This window comes from Hydra vulgaris, chromosome 02, assembly GCF_038396675.1.
Source record: "Hydra vulgaris chromosome 02, alternate assembly HydraT2T_AEP".
Taxonomy (NCBI): Eukaryota; Metazoa; Cnidaria; class Hydrozoa; order Anthoathecata; family Hydridae; genus Hydra; species Hydra vulgaris.
In genome coordinates, this window is record NC_088921.1 from 1,917,635 (window position 1) to 1,943,879 (window position 26,245).

General features: G+C 28.4%; 2 protein-coding genes across 3 annotated transcripts in view; both read right to left on the reverse strand.

Annotated features, from left to right (window-relative positions):
* Positions 1-26,245, reverse strand: part of LOC136076638 (NACHT, LRR and PYD domains-containing protein 5-like) — an 81,853-nt gene that overhangs the window by 43,612 nt on the left and 11,996 nt on the right. For both annotated transcript variants that reach the window (XM_065789937.1, XM_065789938.1), the window contains exons 2-5: positions 22,676-22,957; positions 21,679-21,729; positions 6,915-6,962; positions 6,372-6,419 (exon numbers count right to left, since the gene is read on the reverse strand). In XM_065789937.1, coding sequence (XP_065646009.1) covers positions 6,372-6,419; positions 6,915-6,962; positions 21,679-21,729; positions 22,676-22,952 — 424 coding nt within the window. In that variant the 5' untranslated portion in view covers positions 22,953-22,957. The remainder of the gene's footprint in view (positions 1-6,371; positions 6,420-6,914; positions 6,963-21,678; positions 21,730-22,675; positions 22,958-26,245) is intronic.
* LOC136076757 (uncharacterized) lies at positions 4,117-5,765 on the reverse strand. The gene is made up of 3 exons (XM_065790188.1): positions 5,630-5,765; positions 4,603-5,433; positions 4,117-4,413 (listed from the first exon to the last, which is right to left on the reverse strand). Exons 1-3 carry the CDS (start codon positions 5,741-5,743, stop codon positions 4,117-4,119), a joined length of 1,242 nt encoding a protein of 413 aa, XP_065646260.1. The 5' UTR covers positions 5,744-5,765.

The following is a 26,245-nucleotide window of genomic DNA, read 5'->3' on the forward strand; positions in this document are numbered from 1 at the left end:
AGGCTATTTGTCAGTCGATGTAGCAGCACTCCCTTGCGAGTTAGGCTATAAGGTAGTCGATGTAGCAACACTTCGCCCATGATTTACAGTAAAAAAAATAAAAATAAAAACATTTTATTAAAAAAAATAAAAATAAAAGCATTGTTTATATTGTTAAAAACATTCAGAATGTTTTTAAAAATATTCTGGCATTCTGGTCAATTAAATTTGCGTTTTTGTGGTTTTTTTAAAAAACGATTAATTTGTAATTAAATTAATGGTTTTTACTTTCGTCCAACACGCAAATGTTGGATGAAAGTCAAAAGTAATTAAAAGTGACGTATGTGTTGGCGTAAGAAGCATTTTTTTCTTCCGTGCTTCCAAAATGCAACAAACTATATATATATACATATATATATATATATATATATATATATATATATATATATATATATATATATATATATATATATGAGAACTGTATTTTTCAGTAGAACAAATTTAATCTCAATATACATTAATGATGGAATATAGACTATAATGATTTTAATGTTTAACAAATTTTTGTTACAAATTTATCTTTTCACTTAAATTTAAAAACATCTTTTTAGGCGGAAAAAAGTTATTATTATGGTGAAAACAGAAGAAATTTTTATAGCTAAAGCTATTATGCTTTATAAAACAAAATTTTTTATTTTTGATACAATTTTCTCTAAAAGCTATAGCTTCTAAACACAAACTAAAGAAACTCAAACAAGGCCTCTGCATGGTTAGACGAATCATAGTCAATAGAATTAAACCCTGGTCTGGCAATGTCTTTGTTTGAACTTAAAATTCCGTAAATTTGCATCACGTGATCAATGTAGATGCAAAACAAACAAAACTTTTTACATTTTAGAATAAAATCTTGAAACCTTCGACCTTGTTGTGTTTACTACTATTTATTTATGGTATCAAAAGAAAGTTTTTTAAAAACTCTATTATTATGCCAGGAAAGAACTGTGCTTTCCCTGGATGCAGAGTTTCTTGTTCTCGTAAATATAAAGGAATTAGCATATTTCAAATTCCGATGAGAAATGATGAATTTCATTCAAACTGGAGAAAAGAAATAGTTAATGTTTTGTTTAAATATCGTGTTGCAGATAAAGAGTTGAAAGATCGAGTAGCTGTAGGAAAAATTTACATTTGTGAAAGACATTTTTCTACAGATGATATTGAATTAACAAGTAAGCATTTAAATAAATAAAAAATTGTCACAATTAATACAAGTCTAAAAATTAATACAAATATCTTCATTACCTATCATACAGAAAAAAATCCACAATTAACAAAACCTTTGGTTTTTTATATTTTAGAGAACAAAAGAAAAACTTTAAAGCTACTTGCAATACCAACTAAAAACTTACCGAAAAAATCTCACGAGAAATCACAACATCCAGGACGTAAACATCAACACATTGTACAAGACAGGGCAAGTGATAAAATTTTAAACTCAAAATGCTACAAAAGTTTCTTGGAATTTAAAAATAGAGCAAATAAACTCAAATTAACAGATAATTCGATGGTAACTCATCATGAGAAAACAACATCATTCAAAAAATTTACAAAGCCTTTCTTGGTTCCTACTTATGAAATCATTGTTGATGAATCTTTAGTTTATAGTTGCGTTGTCCTTGGTTGGGTCCTTCAGAGTGACCATTATTTTATAAAACAATATTTAGGAAGTGTAAAAAATGTCTTTATCTCTGACTTAATAACTGAAATAGAGAATTTTAAAGTATGCCTTGGATTAACAAATATTACCTCAAGTGAACTTATATGTCATTATGTTTCAACTGAAATTAGTTCAACTGGCTTGCAAGCAGGACTCTCAGTCCACAAGCATTATTTAAGACCTAAAAATTGTGACATCCTTTGTTCTTTATTGTCAGAAAATAATATTTGTAGCAAATGTTCTAACTTTGAAAAAAAGTTTTACAAACAGTTAGCACAAAAAAACAAAACCTCAACTGTTCCTGCAAAAAAGAATGCTCCTTTAAAAAGCACTCATCCAAACAAAATTATATTGGCCTTAAAAGAAAAAAGACTCGAATGCAAGGAATTAACAAAAACAATAGAAAAAATAAAAAATGAAATTGTATCAAAATCAATAGCTGTGCCATCTAACATTAGTGATGAAGTATTTGAAATTATGAGATTAGATAATAATGAAGTATCCCCATTTATGAAAATGTTATGGAAGCAACAACAAAATTTTTTTTCTAATCCAACTTCAAAGATGAGATATCATCCAATGATAATTAGGTTTTGTTTATCATTAGCAATGAAGTCTGCATCTGCTTACGATGAATTGCGATCTGCCAAAATATTAAAATTTCCAAGTCTCAGAACACTTAGAGATTACAAAAATGCCATAAAACCTTGTGTGGGTTTTAATACTTCAGTCATAGATGAACTTCTGCATAAAACTTCTAATCTAATTGGTTACCAGAGATTTGTTTGTCTTTCTTTTGATGAAATCAAGATTCAAGAGGACTTAGTTTTTGACAAATTTACAAATGAACTTATTGGATATGTAGACCTTGGCGATCCAAATATCAACTACAGTACTTTTCCAAATTCAAGTGCACTTGCAACTCATGCTCTTATTTATTATCTAAGAGGCAAAGCATCTGATTTAAAATTTAGTCTAGCATATTTTGCTACAAAAGGTGTTACATCAAATCAGCTTATGATGACCTTTTGGAAAGCTGTTTCAATTCTTGAGTTAACATGTGATCTTTATGTCATTGCAGCAGTTTCAGATGGGGCATCTACCAACCGAAAGTTTTATCGAATGCATAAAATGATGGATGGGTTGGTTGATAATGAAGTAACATCGTACAATAAATCTATTTGCAAATGATAGATTTATTTGGTTTTTTGCTGATGCACCTCACCTTATAAAAACTTTGAGAAATTGCCTTTACCATTCAGGTAAAATTTTCCCTATTTTTTAAATGTTTGTGTAAATATGTCCTTGTGTTAATATTTTTTTGTAAGTATGTTTATGTTAGTATATTTTAAAACTTTTTTTTATAAATGCATACATGAATTAATCGCATATTAGAATGTAAAAATTTTTAAAAAAATTTATTAAAATATTTATACTGAATCATTAATATCATTTGGAAGACTTACAATGATTTTATTTTTTTCTTTATTAGGCTTAAGTGGAACTTTTACACGCCATATGTGGAATGGAAATGATATTATTTGGTATCATTTTAAAAAACTATATAACGATGAACTTGAGTGTAGTTTAAAACTTATTCCAAAACTTACATCTGATCATTTTAACTTGACACCATTTTCTGTAATGAATGTTCGATTGGCTACCCAAGTATTAAGTGAAACAGTGTCTAATGTCATTGAAAGTTATTACCCTGCTTATATGCATAAAACTGCAGAGTTGTGCAAGTTTGCTGATAAATTTTTTGATTATATGAATGTACGAAACCATTCAGAATGTTTAACAAAGCGTAAGCCATTTTTAGAACCATATAAAAATGTTAACGATGAGCGATTTACATGGTTAAAAGAAAATTTTCTAAATTATTTAAAACTTTGGAAAGAAAATGTTTCTAAACGTGTTGGTGACTTCTCAAATGATGAACGAGAGAGAATGTTTTTGTCTTCCCAAACATATGAAGGCCTTAGAATTACTTCATATTCTCTTATTGAGGTAACAAAATACTTATTAAATACTGGAATGCCTTATGTTCTTAGTGAGCGTTTCAATCAAGATGTTTTAGAGGAACATTTTGGAAGACATCGTAGTTTAGGAAGAAGAAATGATAATCCTACCATACATCAGTTTGGTTATCAGTCAAATACATTGAGAATGCAGCGCTCAGTTGTGCCTGTTACTGGTAACACAAAAGGTGCAAAACGTTAAGATAAATAAGTTGTTTTGCATGTATGAAAAATTCTGAAGAACATTAAATTGACACAAACATTTTATTATAAGACTTCTTAGGTAGTGTTTGGACATTAAATAAATTTATTTATAATAAATAAAGAGATTTTCTTAATAAAAATACATAAAACTTTTTTTTTTGTTATAAAACTTGCTTTACTTTGCGTGTTAAATACTCTTTATTCTTGTAAACAAAGTTTCTGAGATGCTTTTTTGATTGTTTTGCGCAAAGATTTTACTTTTTTCTTCTCTTTGTGCAACTGAACAATATCTTTAGTTAATGAAAATGAGCGTATGCGAAGATAAAGATTAAGCATATTTTCTAAAATGTTATTAGCCAGATCACTATAAGAAACAGAGTTTTTATTTTCAAATGTTTCAACAATGTTACTATACAAACTTATAATTTTTCTGTCTTCCATCAATGAGCTAACCATTTTAGCAACATCAATTCTTTGCTTGAATTCTGTGGATAGCTAGTTAAAATTTCAAAACTGCTTCTGATTTCACACTAGTTACTTTATATTCTTTTAACTGATTGATGAAGGTCTTGACTTTTTTTGGCTTTTTAGCTGTTGATTGATTTTGATATAGAACTTCTTAAATTTCGAAAAAAAAAGATGTCAATTGTGATGAGTCTTCTTGTTTGCTTTTAGCGCAATCACCCAGCAAACATTTCGACGTAAACTTAACGTTGAAATTAGGTTATCGTTACGTCGTATCGACGTGGAATAATGGTATTTCAGGTTGTTTTGGCTAGTTTCTCTCCGAAACAAACCTTCAGTTAAAATAAAAATATTTTGACATTCTTTTGTTACAACAGTTAAACCCCCTCTATTCTGGGTACAAATTAATTTTTGATCAATGAATGCATCTGTTGTAAATTTTTTAAGTATTTCCATTGTGTCCTGATTAATTTTTGAATTATAGTATTTATTGTTTTTTGTTTTTTTTATAAATTTGTGTACAACATAACCAGCTAAATACTGCAATCCATCTAGCTCTTGTGCACTTATTGGTTTTGTTATGTTTTCTTCATGAGCAGTGTTTTGCTGTTTTTTACAAAAACTCAAAATATGGTTTCCAATATGAAGGACTAGTAAAGCACCTAAACGTTTATCTAAATTTAAAATATAATTATGGGCAGATAGAACAATGCTTGAATAAAACTTTGATAAAAAAATCTCAGCATTTCCCGATGATCTGAATTCAGCTGTTAACTTGGTTACTTCATTGTACAGGTTATCATTGAATTCAAAATTATAATCTTCAATTGCCTGTCTCATCTTTTCTGGATAGCAAGTGTCATAAGATAAAGTATTTTGCACCTCCTTAACAATACCAGAAAACATAATAGTTGTTAAATGATCTAATTTTTCTTCCTTTGGTGCATTAATAAGCAATGGGTGTGCTGAATTTATGTGTCTTTTTAAACCTCCTTTAGACTTGCAAATTTGTCCACATGTAATACATGAAATTTCCTCAGAAGAAATCACCTGGAAAGTAAAATTAATTTTATCAGTAAATATATATATATATATATATATATATATATATATATATATATATATATATATATATATATATATATATATATATATATATACATATATTAACACCAATTATATTGGATGTTTGTTTTCTTTGAAAAACTTTGCGATTAAATTTATATAACAAGAAAGAATTGTACACCTTTTCAAATGCTTTATTGATATCCACTTCAAATATTTTATCTAAGAGATCTTCATCTAAATTATCAAGATTAACTAAATTAAGATTCTCTTGAGTCGCTTCAGAATTCGCCATTTAAAAAATTTTCTTGCATCTACATTAATCACGTGACCAATGTTTTTATTTTTTTAAGTGGAGAAAAATAACAATAGCGGAAAACAATAGATTGCCAGACCAGGGTTTATTTCTATAGACTATGGATGAATTGAGCATGATACTTCCAATGACACAGTGAGGTCTTGGTCATAATTTTTTACTTTTAAACAGATTTTAAAAAGATTAAAACAACTAATTTTTTTTTTTAAATCTCATGGTTTTAAGTAAAACCAAAATAAGGCATCACTTGATAGATGAATATAAAATATTTGTGTTGTTCAATCAAGTAATTCTTAAGAGATTTTTTAGAAATTTTGAAGCAAGCAATGATAATAAGCATTGATAATCAATGATCGTTTACATGTGCAACTGACAAAGTAAACAAAACTAATGATTGCAACATTATCAAAGCAATCTGAGCTAACACGATGCTAAATTTAATGTACAGTATTCTTTTACAATGTAATAAAAATCATATTATCAATAACCACTTAAATATCTGTCTCTAAATCATCTGAAATATCCATCGCCATTTATAACATAATTTTAAGGCAAACAAAGCATACTTATTCCTGATTGTTAATGTTAAATAAAACATATGAATTACCTTTCTTAGCAGAAAACTTTGTAGAGTTTACTGGTGAATTCGATGTTTCTAAACAATATGTAAAAAAATTTGTATATATTTATTAAAAAGAACATGAAAAAAATAATGACATTGATTTATACTATTTTTTTACCGCAATTTAATTAAATATTTAAATATATAAAATTTTAAACTTTAAACTTTACAATTTTCGAACGCTGAGAGATAATACTATGAAACTTAAAATTATTATATAAGTCTAATTGAGAAGAGTTACCCGCTTGAATTACCGCTATTTAAAACTTTATTTTATGCTATGTCCAATGACGGACTGATCTAATTATATTGAAATATTACATGATTAAACTTAAAATTACCTAGGACGGTGATTATTTTTAATTAGTTAATAGCTGTGTTTTATTTTATTAAATCAGGGCCTGTTTAAGGATTTTTTTTTGTATATGCGAGATCAAGGTTTGGCACCCCTTATTATAAAAAAAAGTGTAGTCATTTAAAACTCTAAAAAGTACTGATTGTTAATGTTAAATAAAACATATGAATTACCTTTCTTAGCAGAAAATTTTGTAGAGCTTACTGGTGAATTTGAAATTTCTAAACAATATATAAAAAAATTGGTGTATATTTATTTAAAAGAACATGAAAAAAATAATGACATTGATTTATAGTATTTTTTTACCGCAATATAATTAAATATTTAAATAAAATTTGAATAATTAAAATTATAAAATAATTAAATATTTTAATGTAATAAAAGTCACAATAACAACACTGAAATAAATAAAATCATCATTTTCTATTGTACTTTTAAAACAAACAAAACTGAAACTTACTTCAGGAGAAACAAACTCCAACATAAAAATAGGGCATTTTTATGTTGGAGTTTGTTGTCTTAAGGCTCTTGATTAAGTAAAGGTTAGAGATGGTGTCTTGATAAAATAACTTATCTTGAGCAGATGCTAACTGTATCCAATTAAAAATCCCCTGCCTTGAGGCTCTTGGTTAAGTAAAGGCTATAGAGAGTGTCTAGATAAAGTTAAATATATTGGGCAGATGTTAACTGCATGTTGTTAGTTGTGCAGATGTTAACAGCTACAGCCTTGAAAAATAGGCAATCCTAGGCAAAAACTTCAGGTATAAGTAAAATAATTATATTGACCAGCCTCAAACCCCTTCTTACACAGTTCAGGAAACCTGACTACCAGCTGGTTTTAGAACCATAAAACTGAGTTTAGAGCTGTACCTTCATTAGGAGATAATACAATGAGTTGCCATAAAGTAGTCATAAAAACAGAGACACAAGCAAAACCCATGCATCGATTCAAAAAGATCTAGCATTCAACATTAAACTAGAAACAATGTACTATAAATACATCTGCGCCAGCCTAATAAATGAAGAAGGGGTGTGAGGCTGGTTAACAGTTAGAATCTGTTTACCTTTTAAACTCAACACAAGATAGGATCAGGTCAATTTGATCAGAAATTACATCTAAAAGTTTTTGGTCTTGGGAAGAAGGAGAACAATAAAGAACAAAGAGAATTAAATATGTTTTTAATATGTTTAAAATGAAAAGAATAATTTCATTATTTTTTCATTTTTAACATTAAAATTATTTCATTATTTTTTTCATTTTAAATATTTCAAAATTATTTCATTACTTTTATATTTTAAAATTTCAAAATAATTTCATACTTTGTCATTTTAAACAATTTAAAATTATTTCATTACTATTTTCATTTTAGATTTATTGTTTGAAGTATTTTTATGCTATCAAAGGAAATAGAAGGCTAACATCCTATGGTAAGCATAGAGTATGGATCTGAAATAGGGGCAAATCCCTTGTTTCATTTCAGAGCATCTTCTATATGAAAGTTGCTTCATATAGAAGATGCTAAGAAAGGATTAGAAAACATTTAATGACAATTTGTACTTTGTTAACCTAATTTTAGTTTTTATTGAATATTTTTTGTAAATAAATTTTTTTCAGTATATTATTTTGTTATTTTGTATAAATTATGTATAAAATACAATTTTTTTGTATATAACAATGTAAGTATTGTTAAAAAAGGAAAAACAGTCAAGATGTTGCTGACTGTATATTAAAAAATATTTTGAATTGCCTACTAATGGCGTAAATATGCATTTAATGAGGGATGGGGAAAAGGGTGTGTCACATCCCACACACCCCTCACTTCACGCTGAAGTTATATATATATATAAACAATATATACAATTTTTTGTATATATTAATTTGTTCTTTTGTTGTTGTTGTTGTTTTACTATCTGCTTATCCTGATTAAAAGTCTTTATTATTTTTGAATAAAATTTACCTAATTCAATTCATTTTTTTTATTCATATTTTTGTATATAAAATATGTATTATAGAATATGCAAAAAAAGTAAAGTTTGAAGATTTATTGTAAGTTTCATCATAACAAAACAAGTGAGCACTGCTTGATCCTAAGCAGTGTATATTAAATGTGTACATAGAAAGCTGTCTACGATAATAAATATCGTTTGTAGAAACATTAGGACAATATATATTTTTAGCAAAGTCAAATGCAAGAGCTGCTTGGCCGGTATTTTCATTTTGCATTTTTGCATTGCAGTTTTTGCATTTCAACGTGTTTCTTTCTTTCTGGCATAAAACACCTCTGCTTTCCGCAAGTGAAGCACAAAAAAAAGTAGAAAATAAGATAATATCTAATTATATTCTGAAATAATCACACATTATCAAAGTGCCTGTAGCTTTCTTGACAAACTTTATTCAGTGGGAAGCACTCCTTGTACATATTCTACATATATGATAAGTTAAGATCCTCCGGTAAATAAAGCTTTTTAGTGTCATGTAATACATAATGACTTTTTTGTCCTTTAATGCTTTATAGTGGTTTTTACTGAAATATAATTAAATATTTAAATAAAATTTGAATAATTAAATATTTTAATGTAATAAAAGTCATAATAACAACAAATCAGTGAAATAAATAAAATCATTTCTATTGTACTTTTAAAACAAACAAAACTGAAACTCAATTCAGGAGAAACAAACTCTGACATAAAAACAGGGGATTTTTATGTCGGAGTTTGTTGTCTTAAGGCTCTTGAGCAAAGGTTAGAGATGGTGTCTTGATAAAAAAAATTTATCTTGGGCAGATGTTAACTGCATCCAGCTGAAAAATCCCCTACCTAGAGGCTCTTTGTTGAGTAAAGGCTAAAGAGAGTGTCTTGATAAAGTTATATATATTGGGCAGATGTTGACTTTTTCAATTTCCTTAATGGAAATTGAAACGTCAAAACTAGAAAATGACATTGGTGTTTGTATACCAAGTGATTTGAAATAGGCTAAACAAGTTAAATATGCAGCCAGTAAAACAAATAATATGCTCTCACTACTAAATAATACATTCAAGTACAAGGATAAAGATATAATAAAAACACTGTGTTGTCCATATGTTTTCGATTCAAGTATGGAGCTCGTATAACTAGAAAAAGTTCAAAGAAGAGCAACCAAAATGATAGCAGAACTAAGGCATCTTGAGTACGGAAAAAGATTAGAAATTTTGGATATGACAACTTTAGAGACTCGGCGGCTAAGAAGTGACTTGATCCAGCAATTCAAGATATTTAAAAGTATTGAAAAGATTGATATTAAACAAAATCAAGCAATGAACTCTATTTACTCATCAGGTTCAGCATCTAATATTAGAGGAGCTAAACATCGATTGAAACCTGAATTGGTTAGAAATTGTATGAAAAGACAATATTTTTTCAGCAATAGAGTCGTTTATGAATGGAATAGTCTACCAGCAGAAGTCGTTCAATCAATTACACTTAACAGCTTTAAATCAAACTTGCAATCGGTCGATTTAAAAACATTAGCAAACAAGACAAAAATCAAGAAAACTTATTATTAACACTTTTTTATTTAAAACTGAACAGTAATTAATATATACCAGCTGTCATAGATATTGCTTTATCTCATCAGCATTAACTATTATTATTATTATTATAAAGTTTTATTTAAATATAAAATCAAAAAAAAAATTTATAATTGATAAATGGCAAATTTTAATTAGGATAGGTGAATGAAAATTTTTTAACATTTGTTTCTATTAACAATTATAATTGTAATAGTATATATATTAATATAATATATATATTTTTATATATAATATAAATTTTTAAATACTACTATTAATAATTATAATAGTAATGGTAATTAAAGTCAAAACAATAAAAAATATTTTTACATTTTAACTTCTGTCAGATTGCAAATTTTATTTAAAGAAATTTAATGATTCAGTTTTCAATTTTAATAATATTTTATAATAATAGATAATTTTTAGGTTAATAAATAATTGAAAAACTATGGTTGCATGCTTCATAGGGCTTCATATAAAAGTTTTCTATTTAAAAAATTGTGTATTCTACATCTTCACAGATACAAATTCTATTTGTATCTGTGGTAAACATTAAAAAACCTGCACCTATCTCCGTATATCTATGGTGACCGTGGTAAACATCAAAAACTAAAAAAATCTCTTCTCTATATTTTCATAAACACATTCAAAATTATATTTAAATAAACACTTACATAATCAACTATATTTTTAAACTATTTACTAAATATAGTATAACTATGGTATTGGTAACATTAATTTTTTACTGAAGCCCAAAAGATTAATAACAAATATATAATGTTACTATTTTGATAACTTTATTTTTAAATGTATACTATGCGACTGAGACTTTTGCAGAATTAATTTAAACTAATAAAAAAAATTAAATTTTTTATATACTAATTCACTTCCAACAAGGCTGAAAGCCTTTTTTTGAGGAATATTGAGATGTAGAAAGAATTCTTTCAAATATTCAGGTTTCCAACACTTATTCAGTCCAATAGTATCTATTTGAAACTATGTATTATTTGTGAATAAAATTGAGTGAAAACTCAAAAAACTAATGTTTGAAATAAAAATTTGACAAAAAAGTTATTTGACAAGAAATAATGGACAAATAAAACATTAAAATAACCAATACCACAAAAATTATGTTTGATAATTTTTTTTACGGTTTATGAAATCAGATGTGAGTTTAAAAACACAGTACAAAGCTACATTCAGAGAGTCTGTTGAATATTTGGTTTCTATTATCAAAAATGTTATGCTTCATGGTAAACCTGTGATTGCACAATGAGGCAGAAGGGATGATTGCAATGGAAGGCTTGAAATGATGGTTTTATAAAAGCAGATAAAAGCTTAAAGGCGTTATTAGTTTACTGAGTTTATGCTGGAAACAAAGATATAGAACACCATTTAAAAAGTTCAGGAATGAAAGTAAATAGTGCATTTTAAACAAATTATAACAAAATAGTTAAAGTAGTTAAAAGTATTTTTCAGGGGTAGTTGATCGGATGAATTTTCTTATTTGTGAGCTGATCAAATGATCTCATTTGTGAGCTGATCAAATGATCTCATTTGTGAACTGATCAAATGATCTCATTTGTGAACTGATCAAATGAATTTTCTCATTTGAGAGCTGATCAAATGAATTTTCTAATTTGTGAGCTGATCAAATAAATATTCTCATTTGTGAGAGTGAAAATTGTCTACAAACAGAAAATAATTTTTAAATTTTAAGAAAACTAATGATCTAAGTGGCAAAGTGATAGGTGATAAAAAAAAGTGATATTGTTTGAAAAAGAAAATCGTGACCATTATTACTTAGTTGGTCAAGATTAAAGGGCTTTATAAGGACACATCAACTATGCTTGAAGATAACATTGTTGAATTTAAAAAAATAAAAATATTTTGTTTCATATTTTTAATCAGTTGATTGGATTTTTTTTTTAGTCTTAAAACTTATTTTTAAAAACTTGTGAATTATAATTTTTTCTTCAGTACTTGAAATTCCAAAAACTTTTACTGACAAATCTAAACAATACCTTTCTAAATATTTGTTTTAAACTACAGCAATTATTAACCATAATTACTAAAAGGGTTTTATCCGTTACTAAAAACAAGGCCACAATTTTATTTTTAAGTATAAAATTTGTTTTTTTAAAAGGTTTTGAGAGGATTTACAAGTCTGTGTGTAAAGCTTGTATCCCCCCCCCCTCCCACACTATCTCTGTTGGTACATTTACAATATTCACCCCCTACCCCTCTTCCACCAAAAATTCCTGGATCATTCACTTATAATTGATAGGTTTAAACCTATTATTATATAAAAGCATAGCAAGGCAGATATCTTATGGCAGCAACTGGTACTGATGCATTACTCCAAAAAAAAAAAAAAAAAGTACAATGTTAAAGCAAACAATGAAATGGTTTTTTAATGCGCCAATTAAATACACAAAGCATTTTAGTTTCTTGAGTTTTGTTTTAGTTGGATTATATATTTTTTTGTGTGTGTTTTTGCTTTGGTTAAAGTTTTTTTTTTTTTCCTCATTCATTAAGATTTTCTTATCTTTTTTGGATTCAGGTCAGGATATGGAAGTCAGGTCATGTTATCCTGCTACTGGTAACATGTAACCCAGTACAATCTGCTTCATGTCCTGCTGCCTTGTAGGAAACGCCTTTCTGGGCAAAGGCTAGAAGATGCCAAATCCGATGGTGTCTCAACAAAAATACTTATCATGGGTAGATGTTAAATGCATCCGGCTACTGTCTTGTAAAAGGCCTCCTAGGCAAAGACTTAAGGGATAAACAGATTCTATCTGTTGACCAGCCTCGCACCCCTTCTTCATCTATTAGGCTGGCGCAGATGTATCTTTAATACATCATTTCCAGTTTAGGATGTTGAATGCTGGATCTTCTTGACTCAATGCATGGGTTTTGCTTGTGTCTCTGCTTTTATGAATAGGCAACTCATTCTATTATCTCCTAATGAGAGTACAGCTCTAAAACTCAGTTTTAAGGTTCTGAGGCCGGCTGGTAGTCAGGTTTCCCGAACTCTGTGGTAGCTCTCAGAGAGGCTGATTCCATCAACAGCTGAAAAATATCAAAGTATTAACAGTGCCATGTTGCGCATGGATGGTGTCCCTGTTTGTACTTTTGGTGTGCATTACGGAGGCCACATTTGGAGCCCTTTGTTACGGCTTAGGGTTTATTATTAGTAATGAGGCAATTGCTTGGCTATTAAACAGTGTTCTGAGTACTATCTATGCTTTGAGTCAAGTTCTTCAATCAAATTTAAAAATGAATAATGTACCAAAAACTATAAAACACAAAAAACCATCATCATCACCAAGTTCTCTAAACTGATTCATTTCTCCCAGATATCTAAAATCAATAACGTTATCATTTCTTGCTCAAAGAAACATTATAATCTTAATTGCATCTTGTCTAGCCACAGATAATGATATATATATATATATATATATATATATATATATATATATATATATCCCATTTGTCATAAAACTAGGTTTGAATCCACAGACTATTCTTTCATGCGCTTTCATCTAGCACCACTTCACTCTATCGCCTTTCTCTTTATTCTTTATCGCTCTCCTTCATCTCAAGACAGGACTCTTTTTGATGTTATTTCTGATCATATTGACCAAGCCCTCTCTCTCTATCCATCAGCTAATATAGTTGTTGTCGGTGACTTTAATGCTCACCAATCCGAATGGCTTGGCTCAAGTGTCAGTGATTCTGCAGGCATTAAAGCCCACAACTTTTGCCTTTCTCAATTCCTAACTCAAATAGTTTTGGCCACACATCCATCTGATCCTTATATTGTAAAATGTATTCATTTCAACCAACATGTTTATATAAACTGTGGAGTTGCTAATCAAACCAGTATGGATGAACAAATAAATGAAGAAAACGATAAAGAAACCATTGAAGCTATATTAAAAGTAATTAAGCCTGACTTTTCAATAAAAAATGAAAAAACAATGATTCACCTAATAAAATATAGCAAATCCCTAACTCAAATAGTAAATAACTCAAATAGACAACTCAAATCATTTACCTTCTCTACTCAACTTATGTCTTGTTTCTGATCCTAGTCAGTGTTCAGTTTCTCCACATTCACCCCTTAGGTGCTTCTGATCACAGTTTGATCTCTCTAAAATTATCATCTCATTCTTCTTCATCAACTAAATCCCCTAATATCGTACCTCTTACAACCAAAGTAAAGCTGAGTGGGATTCTTTCCGTGATTTTCTTCATGATGGCCCTAGAGTGGAAATCTTTTGTCTTCCTGTCGACAAATGTGCTTCTTACATAACTTTGTGGATTCAGGCTGGCATGGAATCTTTTGTTCCCTCTCGACAATTCCAGGTCAAGCCTCACTCTCCTCCATGGTTTTCCTCACACTGTGCTGCTGCGATTGCCAATCGAAACCGTTACTTCCATATTTATCAGCAAAGCAATGCTACAGAAAACAGACTGTTTATTACTGCTAGAAACCATTGTAAAGAGGTTTTGACTAAAGCCAAAGCCCGCTATTCTCAGGTCATGAAATCTCGTATCTTATCTCAAAAATTAGGCTCTAATGACTTCTGGAGAATCTTTAATAGCATTAATACTAAGGGCAAATCTTTAATTCCACCTCTTTTGAGTGGTTCAGACTTTGTCACCACACCTAAAGACAAAGCTGAATTGTTTGATAAAAACTTTTCATCAATATCGTCTCTTGATTCCACTAGTTGCGTTCTACCTGATATTGCCAACAAACAGGTTGGTCCATTGTTTGACATTCGCATCACTATAGCTTCTGTATCTAAAGTGATTTTCTGCCTTTCTACAGCTTGTGGCCTGGACAAGATACCTGTTATTGTCTTGCAGAAGTGTTCTCCGGAGCTATCAACTATACTCTCAAAACTATATAACAAGTGTTTACCAGAGTTTATCCCTACCTTCAAAAATTCTGGAGAGCGATCTGATTTATTTAACTACCGTCCCACTAGTCTTCTTCCTATCATAAGCAAGATTTTTGAATCTTTAATTAATAAACACTTAATTTCTCATCTTGAATCTAATAACTTACTTTCTGACCATCAATATGGATTTCGATCTTTTCAATCTACAGCTGATTTGCTAACAGTAATAGCTGATAGGTTTTATTTAGGTTTGATAACAGTAATAACTGATAGGTTTAGGCATTAGATAAAGGTGGAGAGGTTAAGACCATCACTCTTGACATTTCAAAAGCTTTTGATAAAGTTTAGCATGCTGGTCTTCTCCATAAGCTTTCTTCTTATGGTGTATCTGGTAACACCTTAAAGATTATTGAATCCTTCCTTTCCAATCGTAGTATAAAAGTTGCCCTCGATGGACAGCACTCTTCTTCTTATTCTGTAACTTCAGGGGTTTCTCAAGGTTCTATCCTTGGTCCTATACTTTTTTTAACTTACATTAACAATCTTCCAGATATTCTCACATCTATGGTGGCATTGTTTGCTGATGATACTACTATTTATTCTTGTCGTGATAAGAAACCAACACTCTCTGATTGCTTGGAGAGCATTTGAGCTTAAAAAGGATCTCACTTCTGCTACAGCATGGGGCTCACAGTGGCTGGTGAACTTCAATACAGATAAAACTCAACTTTTTTCAGCCAATCATTATCGCAATAATTTAGATCTTCTTATATTTATGAACGGTGATGTACTCGATGAGTCATCTACTCTTCATCTTCTAGGATTAACCCTTACTTCTAATCTTTCTTGGAAACCATATATCAAATCAGTTGCAAAATTAGCATCTGCAAAATTAGCATCTGCTAAGGTTGCAGATGCTAATTTTGCATCTGCAACCTTAGCAGATGCAAAATTGTCTCTTTATCGAGCTCGACACTTTCTTACTTTGGATTCTATTCTCTATCTCTATAAATCTCAAATCCGGCCTTGTATGGAATACTTGCCATATCTTGGGCGGATCTTCTAATGATGCCCTTTCACTTTTAAACAAGGTGAAAAAACACATTGTAAACATAGTTGGACCTCTTCTTGCAGCTAACCTCCAATTATTATCATATAGTCGTAATGTAGCTTCTCTTTCTCTTTTCTACAAATACTATAATGGGCACTGCTCTAAAGAGCTAGCATCTCTTGTGCCATCTACTAAAATTCATTCTCGTGTTACTCATCATTCAATTAAGTCTCATCCTTTTTCCGTGACTGTTCCTAAGTGCTCTAAAAACGCATATTTATCTAGTTTTTTTCCTCGAACATCATCTCTTTGGAATTCGCTTCCTTCATCTTGCTTTCCTGATTCATATAATTTGCAATCCTTTAAGTCGTCCATCAATCGTTATCTTGCTCTACAATTTTCATCTTCTCTCTTCCAGTAACTTCCAACTTTAATTAGTGGTTGCTTGAAGCCTTGTTGGAAGCTAAGATGTTTAAAAAAAAATTTTAATTAAGTTTTTGTAGCGCATTTTTAAATTTTGAAAATATCTCAAAAACCGTGGTCAAATTGTCAAAGGAAAATGTAATTTGCCTGGTCATATAAAGACGTGCGATTACACATCTTCCTGTGAAAGACAGAAACATTGAGAGCCCTTGGATAAACGATTATTAGTTCGTCCACTTATTGCGAGTGCACAAATCACTGTACCTAGATTGTTAAAAAACTGAAGGATAATTTTAAAGAAAATGTTTCCATAGTTTTTAATTAGGATTGCAAGATGATGCAAGATTGAAAATTAAAACTTATGATGAGCAACTCCCTGTCATAGTCTCTTGAATGAGTGAAAAGCAGCTGTTGACTGTTGCAAAAATAATAAATGTTAAGCAACACTGTTGTAAGTTCTTTCAAAGAATGGGACTTGGCAAAAAAATTGTGGGTTTTCAATTTGGCACAACTGCCTCAAATACTGGATGAAAAAATGGGGCATGTACTATTATTGAAACAAAACTTGGGAAGGACCTACTCTTTTTTACAGATCAGTAATGTGAAAATGTCTGGGACCTGACCAGACAATACTATTCAAAAAATTTCAAGTCCAATTGGAGAACATTGACACTAAGATTATTTATAAGAAATTTATTTCCATGGTGGGCTTGGCTCGTTTGTTAAGTAAATTTAATGGTGATGTAACAATGTGGTATTTTTCTGTCAAGCATAAATTGCAAAATTTACCACCAGGTTTGAATGGCTCCACTTGATCAAAAATATTCCATTTTAGTATAGGCTCTAAAGCTTTATCTTGCATTCCAACACAAATTTTGAAAGTTCAGTGGAGTTGGTCTTACTTTCATAAACAAAAGAGTTTCATGAGAATTAAATAGTATACTTTTATTATGAGAAATAATAATATTCTTGATGTTTGGAAGGCAGCTATAACTAACCTTTAAGTTGTTTGAGTTAAAAAGTTTGTGAAGTTTCTTTAGGGAAACATTTATCAATTGTACTCAAAAGTGTTTTTGTTTGTTATGACGTTGACCGAATAAGGTGTGTTAAACGAGATAATGTTTCTTTTTCAAGATTTTGTATTTTAATTTTGGATATTTGAAATGAAATTGATCTTATCTTTAAATCCACAAGAATTGAGAGCATTATTATAAATGGTGCTTTTTTGCTTGAATATATATTACTGATGCAATTGGAAATCATTTTTGGTATCGATTTAATGATGCTTGGTCTCAAATATCTTCAGTTATATTAAGTAATTACAGTTATGATGCTCAAAGAAATATTAACAATTTTTCTAAAAAACATGTTGAAAACATTATGAATAAATATCAGAAAAACAACCATTGCTGACAATTATTTTTGTAATGAATTTATGATATCATACAAAATATTATAAAAAATTGTAAACTTTAAATTTTAAAAGACAACCTTTGAGCAAAACTAAAAATTGATTAAAAAAAAAAGATCGCAGGATTACTCGGCACGTGACCTAAAAAAGACATCTTTTTAACGTTCAAAAGACATATTTTTTACGTCCCGTCAGTGAAGACTTTTTAAACATCTTTCAATAAAAATAAAATAAAAAGTAAATATAAAAATATTTGTGGATTTTTTTCAGAAAAAAATAAAAAAAGTAAAAAGTGGTAAATGGCTCACATTTAGATAAAAAGTAAGACTCATGCAAGAATCTCGAACAGCTAATAAAGCCACCACACTCTTGTGTTTCTCAACTATATGAATGATCTTTAAAATTTTCTTACCACTAAAGTCATTTGGTTACATCTTTTTCTAATTTCTAAAACTACTATCATGGTCACTGCTCAAGCGATGTACATCTCTCGCACATCTCTTGTTTAATCTCAAAAACTTATAATACTAAAAATTTTTTACCTCAAACACAATACTTTAGAATATAAATACTTTAGAATATAAACACAATACTTCCTGTCATTTTGCTTTCTTTACTTATGCAGTTTTCAATTTTTTTAAGTCTCAACCGTTTTCTTGTTATTCAACTTTTTTCTTTGTTTTCTGTTAACTACCAACTTATAAAAAACTTATAAAATTTTTCTTTATTAAAAGTGAAATTTTTTGTTAAATATATATTAAAATATAAATTAAAATGCATAATTTTGTATCATAATAAAGGATTAATTTTTTTAAAAAAAGCGGTTAGAAAATTAGTAAATCAATAAAAAAAAAGATTTTGAAAAAAGTGCAAGCTAAAGCTGATACCATATATTTAATCTACCACACACAATATAAAAATATATATTTATATATATATATATATACATATATATATACATATATATATACATATATATATATATATATATATATATATATATATATATATATATATATATATATATATATATTTATATATATATATATATATATGATTTGTAAGTTTGGCAATGATTAAAGGTTGGCTTCAAGAGCAGGTCCAACTGTGATTACAAAGCATTTTAATTTTAATATTTTATGAGTTGATGATGCTGGTATCCATAACCCAGTGAAAATTTCTCAAAATAAATTATTATTTGTATTAAGAGAATTCGTATTGTTTGATGTTTTCTTATTAATATATATATATATATATATATATATATATATATATATATATATATATATATATATATATATATATATATATATATATATATATATATATATAAGGCCTTGTTAAGAACCATTAGGTTGTTTGCATTTTAAATACAAAATGGTTTTACCCATGCATTAAACCATTTTTTAAACGTCATCACTTCTAATAAGGCTGAAAGCAACCACTATTAGAACTGGAAGTTACTGGAAGAGAATAGATAAAGTGAATAAAGCAAGATAGCGATTAACAGAAAACTTACAATAAAGTAGGTGGCACAAAAGAGTAGCATCTATTATAGTATTTAGAAAATAGAGAAAGAGAAGCAACATAATGAAGTTTGGCAATGATTGAAGGTTGGCTACAAGAGCAGGTCCAACTGTGTTTACAAAGCATATTTGCAGCTTGTCTAAAAGAGATAGGACATCATTAAAAGATCAAAAGCACATAGAAGAATAGTCTGTTGATTCAAACTTAGTTTTGCAATAAACGAGTGAATTGTTACAAATGTAAATGCCAAGACCATGCATGTGGCTATTGGAGTCTTCACAAATTAAAGGTAGATTACCACCAACACTAAGATCACAAAATGAGACAGCTAAACTCAAATTAGTCTCACAAAGACCAAGTAGGCCCGGTAAACTTTGCAAGAGATAAGACTCAACAGAAAAAAAGTTACTTTGAAGATCACAAATATTTGTGAACTATAAATTTAAAGAACTCAGTGATGGCAATGGTTTTATTTTATAGGTATTATTATGTTATGGTATTATAGTTTTTGGTACTTTGGTCAATTTTGGATTTGTTAAAGAATTTGACTTTAAGAACAGATAGTATTCAGTATACTATTTAATAGTCTAAGCAATTGCCTCATTACTATTATTAAAGCTGTAACAAGGGCTTCAAAAGTGGCATGGATAATGCACACTGAAAGTATTCTGATACTTTACAGCTGTTGATGGATTCAGCCTCCCTGAGAGCTACCACAGAGATCAGGAAACATGACTACCAGAGCGCCTCAGAACCATAAAACTGAGTTTTAGACCTGCACCCTCATTTGGAGATAATAGAATGAGTTTCCTAGTCATAAAAACAGATACACAGGCAAAACTTCAAAATCCTAAACTGGAAACAATGTATTATGAATACATACTACAACACCCTAATAAATGAAGAAGGAGTGCGAAGGTCATCAGTCTACAAGACAGTAGCCGGATGCATTTAATATCTGCCCAAGAGAGGAATATTTTTATCAAGACAAGATCTCCAGCCTTTACTCAACCTAGAGCCATTAGACAGGGGGGGGGGTGTTAGGACAGAGTTGGCTTCTCTTACTCTTTCTCTAAAAAAGAGTATCCTGCAAGGCAGCAGGACATGATTATTTTTGTTATGCCAAAATTAACATACCGCCAAAACTTTTTTAACTTTGAACATTTAAATATTCTTTTGAATTAGTTTATACTGAAAACAATAGGCATTTATTAATTGTTAAAAACACTTTTACCGTAATTCTGCAAAGCCATATTTTTATAAAAAGTGATTTACAAGAAATTACTTTGACACATATTCCTATATAAGTTGATTAAAAAAAAAAATTGTTTTTTTGAATCAACTCATTGCATATCCTAGCTTAAACACAATTTTGATATTTTTTTATTTTTGATGATTACTACTTACTCAAGGTGTAGTAGGCTTTTCCAAATAAAATAAATTGATAGCTATTAAATTTTAACAATGTTACAATATGTTTATAATAATTTCTCCAATATTGTTCAGTAATGTCAATTTATTAAAAACACTTGACGATTTTTTGATTGATAACTCTTCAATAGTAAAGTAAAAAAAAAAAATTGTATGTTAATTAGTATTTAATGCAAATACTCCATTTTCTATTCATTTTTATTTAACCAATGAAAAAGCATTCTTCCGTATAAAATTATTTAACTATACATAGAAATATGTATTTGCTATTTTAGTTTTTAAAAGACTACCATATATACTTTTAAAATCTCTAAATATAAAATATTTAGATATCTTAAAACTGGATTATTTGACAAAAAAACTTAATAAATTCAAATAAGATAAGTTAAAATATAGATAAGTTTTATTATAAGTTTAAATTTTCAACTGTTCATTACTTTCAAATGTAATTACATCCAAATGTTTTATTATTTAGTTTTATATTAAACATTTAACCTAACATGATAATCAACGTAAACATCATGATCATTGCAATCATCATTTCGATCATTTTTTTCAACATACTCATAATAATTCTTATCATTACTATTTTCATTGTTTGTTTTCTTTATTTATTTAATTAAGAATTACCTGTATTCAAAGAAACTTCTGGTAATACTGAAGTCATTGTGAAAAACCCACCTGGTTAAATAAACATAAATAAATTTTTAATTGGTATAACGCTATTCAAAAACTCAAAGTATAAAAAAAATGTTATATAATATTTTATTAAAAAATTAACATCATAATCATTATCATCATCATCAACTATAATAATTAATTTTTTTTTAAGAGCAGAAAAGTTTATTTAAAATTTTGTCTTTTATATTTCTTCTAAAATTTATGATTAAACTTTAATAAATAGTATTTCTGTAATCATTGTTGTCACCATCATCATCATCATCATCATCATCATCATCATCATCATCATCATCATCATCATCATCATCATCATCATCATCATCATCATCATCATCATCATCATCATCATCATCATCATCATCATCATCATCATCATCATCATCATCATCATCATCATCATCATCATCATCATCATCATCATCATCGTCATCATCATCATCATTATCAACATCATCGTCATCATCATCATCATCATCATCATCATCATCATCATCATCATCATCATCATCATCATCATCATCATCATCATCATCATCATCACCATCATCATCAAAATTTTCTGTAAGCAGAGAATTTGATGGGGAAGTTAAATTAATAACCGAAAAATACTTCCACATCATTAACATGCTATTATAGTACATATTATATATTTACCACTGTTTAATGAATTTTTTACTTTGATAGAATCGGCAAATTTATTTAAAAACATATCTAATAAAATATACAATAATAGTTTTTTAACTTAATAGTCATTTTACAAAAATCTAAAATAATCAAATGTTTAAAAAAATAAAACAACATCATTATCATCATAATCAAATTTTTCTGAAAGCAAAGAATTTGATGAGGAAGTTAAAATAATAACAAAAAAACAAATATATAATGAGAGTGACAAACAACAATCTAAAAAATTTATATAATACAAATAATAAAAAAAAATGTGTACTTGCAAGAACCTCCACCTCCTTCAATAAATCTTTTTTTGGAATATTTAATATGGCATGTTTTAACTTTTCAAACGTCGGATTTTCATCAAAGTTGAACCATTTTCTTATCATTTCATATGCTTTGTCTTCTTGTTTTAGTAAATTTATAGAATCATTTCTAATTGCTTCTAAAATATGCGGTTTGACATTTAAGTAAATACCAATCTTAAACCAATCTTGAACAAGTAGTTCAGACAACTTAATTTGAAATTGAGGATATTGTAGAACTTTATCCATTTATACTAAAAAACAAAGCAAAATTCAAAATTTAATCAAATAATATACTTCATAATATTTTTAAAAAATGTAAAATGTTGCAATCTTAAGAGATTTATTAGAAACAATGGACAAACTAACCAAGTTTATTAGTCATTAAAAAAGTCAAGCCTAGTGATAATTAAAAATCATAGAGCGTAAGTGTAATAGTTTGTTTGAAATCATAAAATCATTTTTACCTACTCTTCATATAGAATAATAACTTATTTTAAATATACCTCCAGCCAACATTTTTTAGTGTTTAGATGTTTTGCTGTAAGTTTATTTACCACATTTCAAAAAAAAGATTGATAAAAAGAATTACTTGTATGTAGTTATAGGAAGCGCGTAGAAGACTTAAGTCATTCTTGTCATCGAGTACCTTTTTCCGAGACATGTAATGCAGTAGTGGTGCAGTGGTAAGAGCGCTCGCTTTGTAAGCAAGAGGTTCGGAGTTCGACTCCCATCACGTCCCTGGAAGTACCGCGCTCAACTTAGTTTCTCCGCGCAGCGGCCTTGCTCGGCAAGGTTCGTGTTCCAGAGTTAAAGAGTTGAGAGAGGGTTGCACCACGAATAACAACTAAAAAAAATAAAAAACACAAAAAAATGAGTAGCCTCCTCGAATGTAGTGGCCCCCCTTGGGCCTTGAGGAGGTGATTAATCTAAAAAAAAAAAGAAGAAAAAAAAAATGTAATACACATAAAAAATCAGTTGCATACGTGATATATATGTATTTGTTATATATATACCTTTTTATTAATATTGTTATTTTTTATTTTTTTTATTGATTTGTACTATAAGTTAAGTTACATTTTTTTTTTTTTTTTAAATTTAAAAAAAAAAAAAGTTTTATTTATTGTTGTTTAATTTGATTATTGCAGTTTTTAGCTTGATTTTCAGAGAGTCTTCATTGTTTAAGTTTAATAGTGATTCGTTTCTGGAAACTAATTTGTTAAATAAATAGGGACTAAGATATGTATTTGAGAATATTGAGAGTCTTGTTGTTTCAAACGTTATCCTTAAGTTTCCTGTTGCTCTTGTATTGTATTTATTTATATTGTTTTTAAAAAAGTGTGTTATAAATGTTCTGAAACCAGACTTAGTTTATATTTAAACATAAAAAGCTTATTTTGAAAAAAATTTATTTCAAATATATTTAGTGTGCTCATTTGTTTCAGTAAGGGTTGAGCATGAGTAAACTTATTTTTGTTGTATACTTGTCTTGAAGAGTGTTTTTGACGTAAGTAAAGTGGTTCAATATTAGATTAATGGGTACCGCACCATGCTAAAATGGCATAGATGAGATAGCTATGTACAAATGCAAAGTAGACATGTTTTAGACTTTTTTGTGACAAAAATGGTCTTGCCTTGTAAAGCAAACCTATGTTTTTTTATATTTTTGTGTTAATGTAGTTTATGTGGGATTTCCAGGAGATGTGTTCATTAAATAGAACTCCTAAAAACTTTGTATTCAGAGCTCTTTTGATGGTGATATTTTCTATATTAGTTGTTGGTAGGTGCAGGGATATTTTTTAAATTTGTTGGTTAGAGTGGAATAGTATATACTAGTTTTTTCTATATTAAGTGACAGTTTATTTGATTTAAACCATATATTAATTTTTTTTTTAGTTCAGCATTTGTTTATTCAATTGTCTTTGATGAGTAAACTAAGTTTGTATTGTCTGCAAACATTATAGTTTTAAAGATATTAGAGGCGTTTGGAAGATCGTTTATATAAATAAGAAACAAAAGAGGAGCAAGAATTGAACCTTGGGGTACACCACATTTTGTTTTTAGTAGATTTGATTTGCTTTTTCTATCTAAAATAACACACTTTCTGTTAGAAAGTTTTTAAATTTAAAGTAGTTTTTAAATTTAAGCTTAAACTTAAGCAATTTAAGCTTGATTTTTTATACCATACTTTTTCATTTGTGTTAGTAAAATCTCATGTTTGATGGTGTCAAAAGCCTTTGACAAATCAATAAAGATCCCTAATGTGAATTTTTTTTTTTTTAAATGATCTACTTTTCCTATTTGAGAGGCCAAGGATTGCATGCTCAGTTGAGTGTAGCTTTTAAAAACCATATTGACTTTTATTGATAATTTTGTTAGTTTTTAAATATTTATTTAATTTTTTATAGATTATTCGTTCTAGATGTTTCGAGAATACCGAAAGGATTGAGATTGGTCTACAATTGTTTAAATAATTGGTTTCTCCTGATTTATATATTAGTATAATTTTAGAGATTTTTGTTTATCAGATGCAATACCTGTTGTAACTGATGAATTAAATACTTGGTAAATTAGATTACATATTTCCTCAAAAACATCTGACACTACTTTGCAAGCTATTTCATCAATCCCTAGGGACTTGATTTTAAGTAATTTTATAGCTATTTCAAGTTTGTCTTGATTTATTTTGTTGCAATTTAAAGCAGCGTGAGCCTGTTAAGTATCTTTTAAATGTATTATTAGGGCATTCAATTTTTGATGCAATATCAGCACCAATGTTGGCAAAGTAGTTGTTAAATTCATTGGAAATATCTTGTTTGATGTTTGATTCACCTTCATTAATTATTACTCTAGAAGGCAATTTGTTAGGGTTAGATTTACTTTTACCAAATATTTCCTTTATAATGTCCCATGTCTTTTATAAGTCTCCATCAAATTTTTGTATTCGATTAGAATTATAAAACTTTTTTTATTAATTGAAAATTTTTTTTTTTTTCTTGTTAAATAGGTTTTTGTATTGGTTGAAGAAGGATAGGATCCCTTGGCTCCTAATTTTTAAATATTTTACGTGTAGTTTTTGTTTTTATTTTGAGGATTTTCTTGTTTCTTTTGTTAAACATAAGCAATTTAATTATTTTGCGTCAATTTCTTTTTCTTGAATTGAAAAACCTTTAATATATTGTAGGATAAATAAATCTATAAAGTTGATGTAGGCAGAATTTGTATTTCCTAGTTTACATTATTGGTAGAACTTTTGCCAATTTGTTGCCAATAGCGAGTCCTTAAATTTTTTAGTAATAAGGTAAGATATTTGAATTATTAATTTTTGTGGAATTTAGTGACAAAAAGAAGTATATTGGAAAGTGATCTGAAATATCTGTTTTTATTATTGCTGATTTTAGAGAAGTATCTTGTATTGAGTTTGTTAAAATGTTATCAAAAGCAGTAATAGATTTGGAAGTTACCCTGGTAGGTTTGTTGATAATAGGGAAGATATTAAGTTGAAAAATGTCGTCAAAGAAATTTTTAATAATCACATGTAA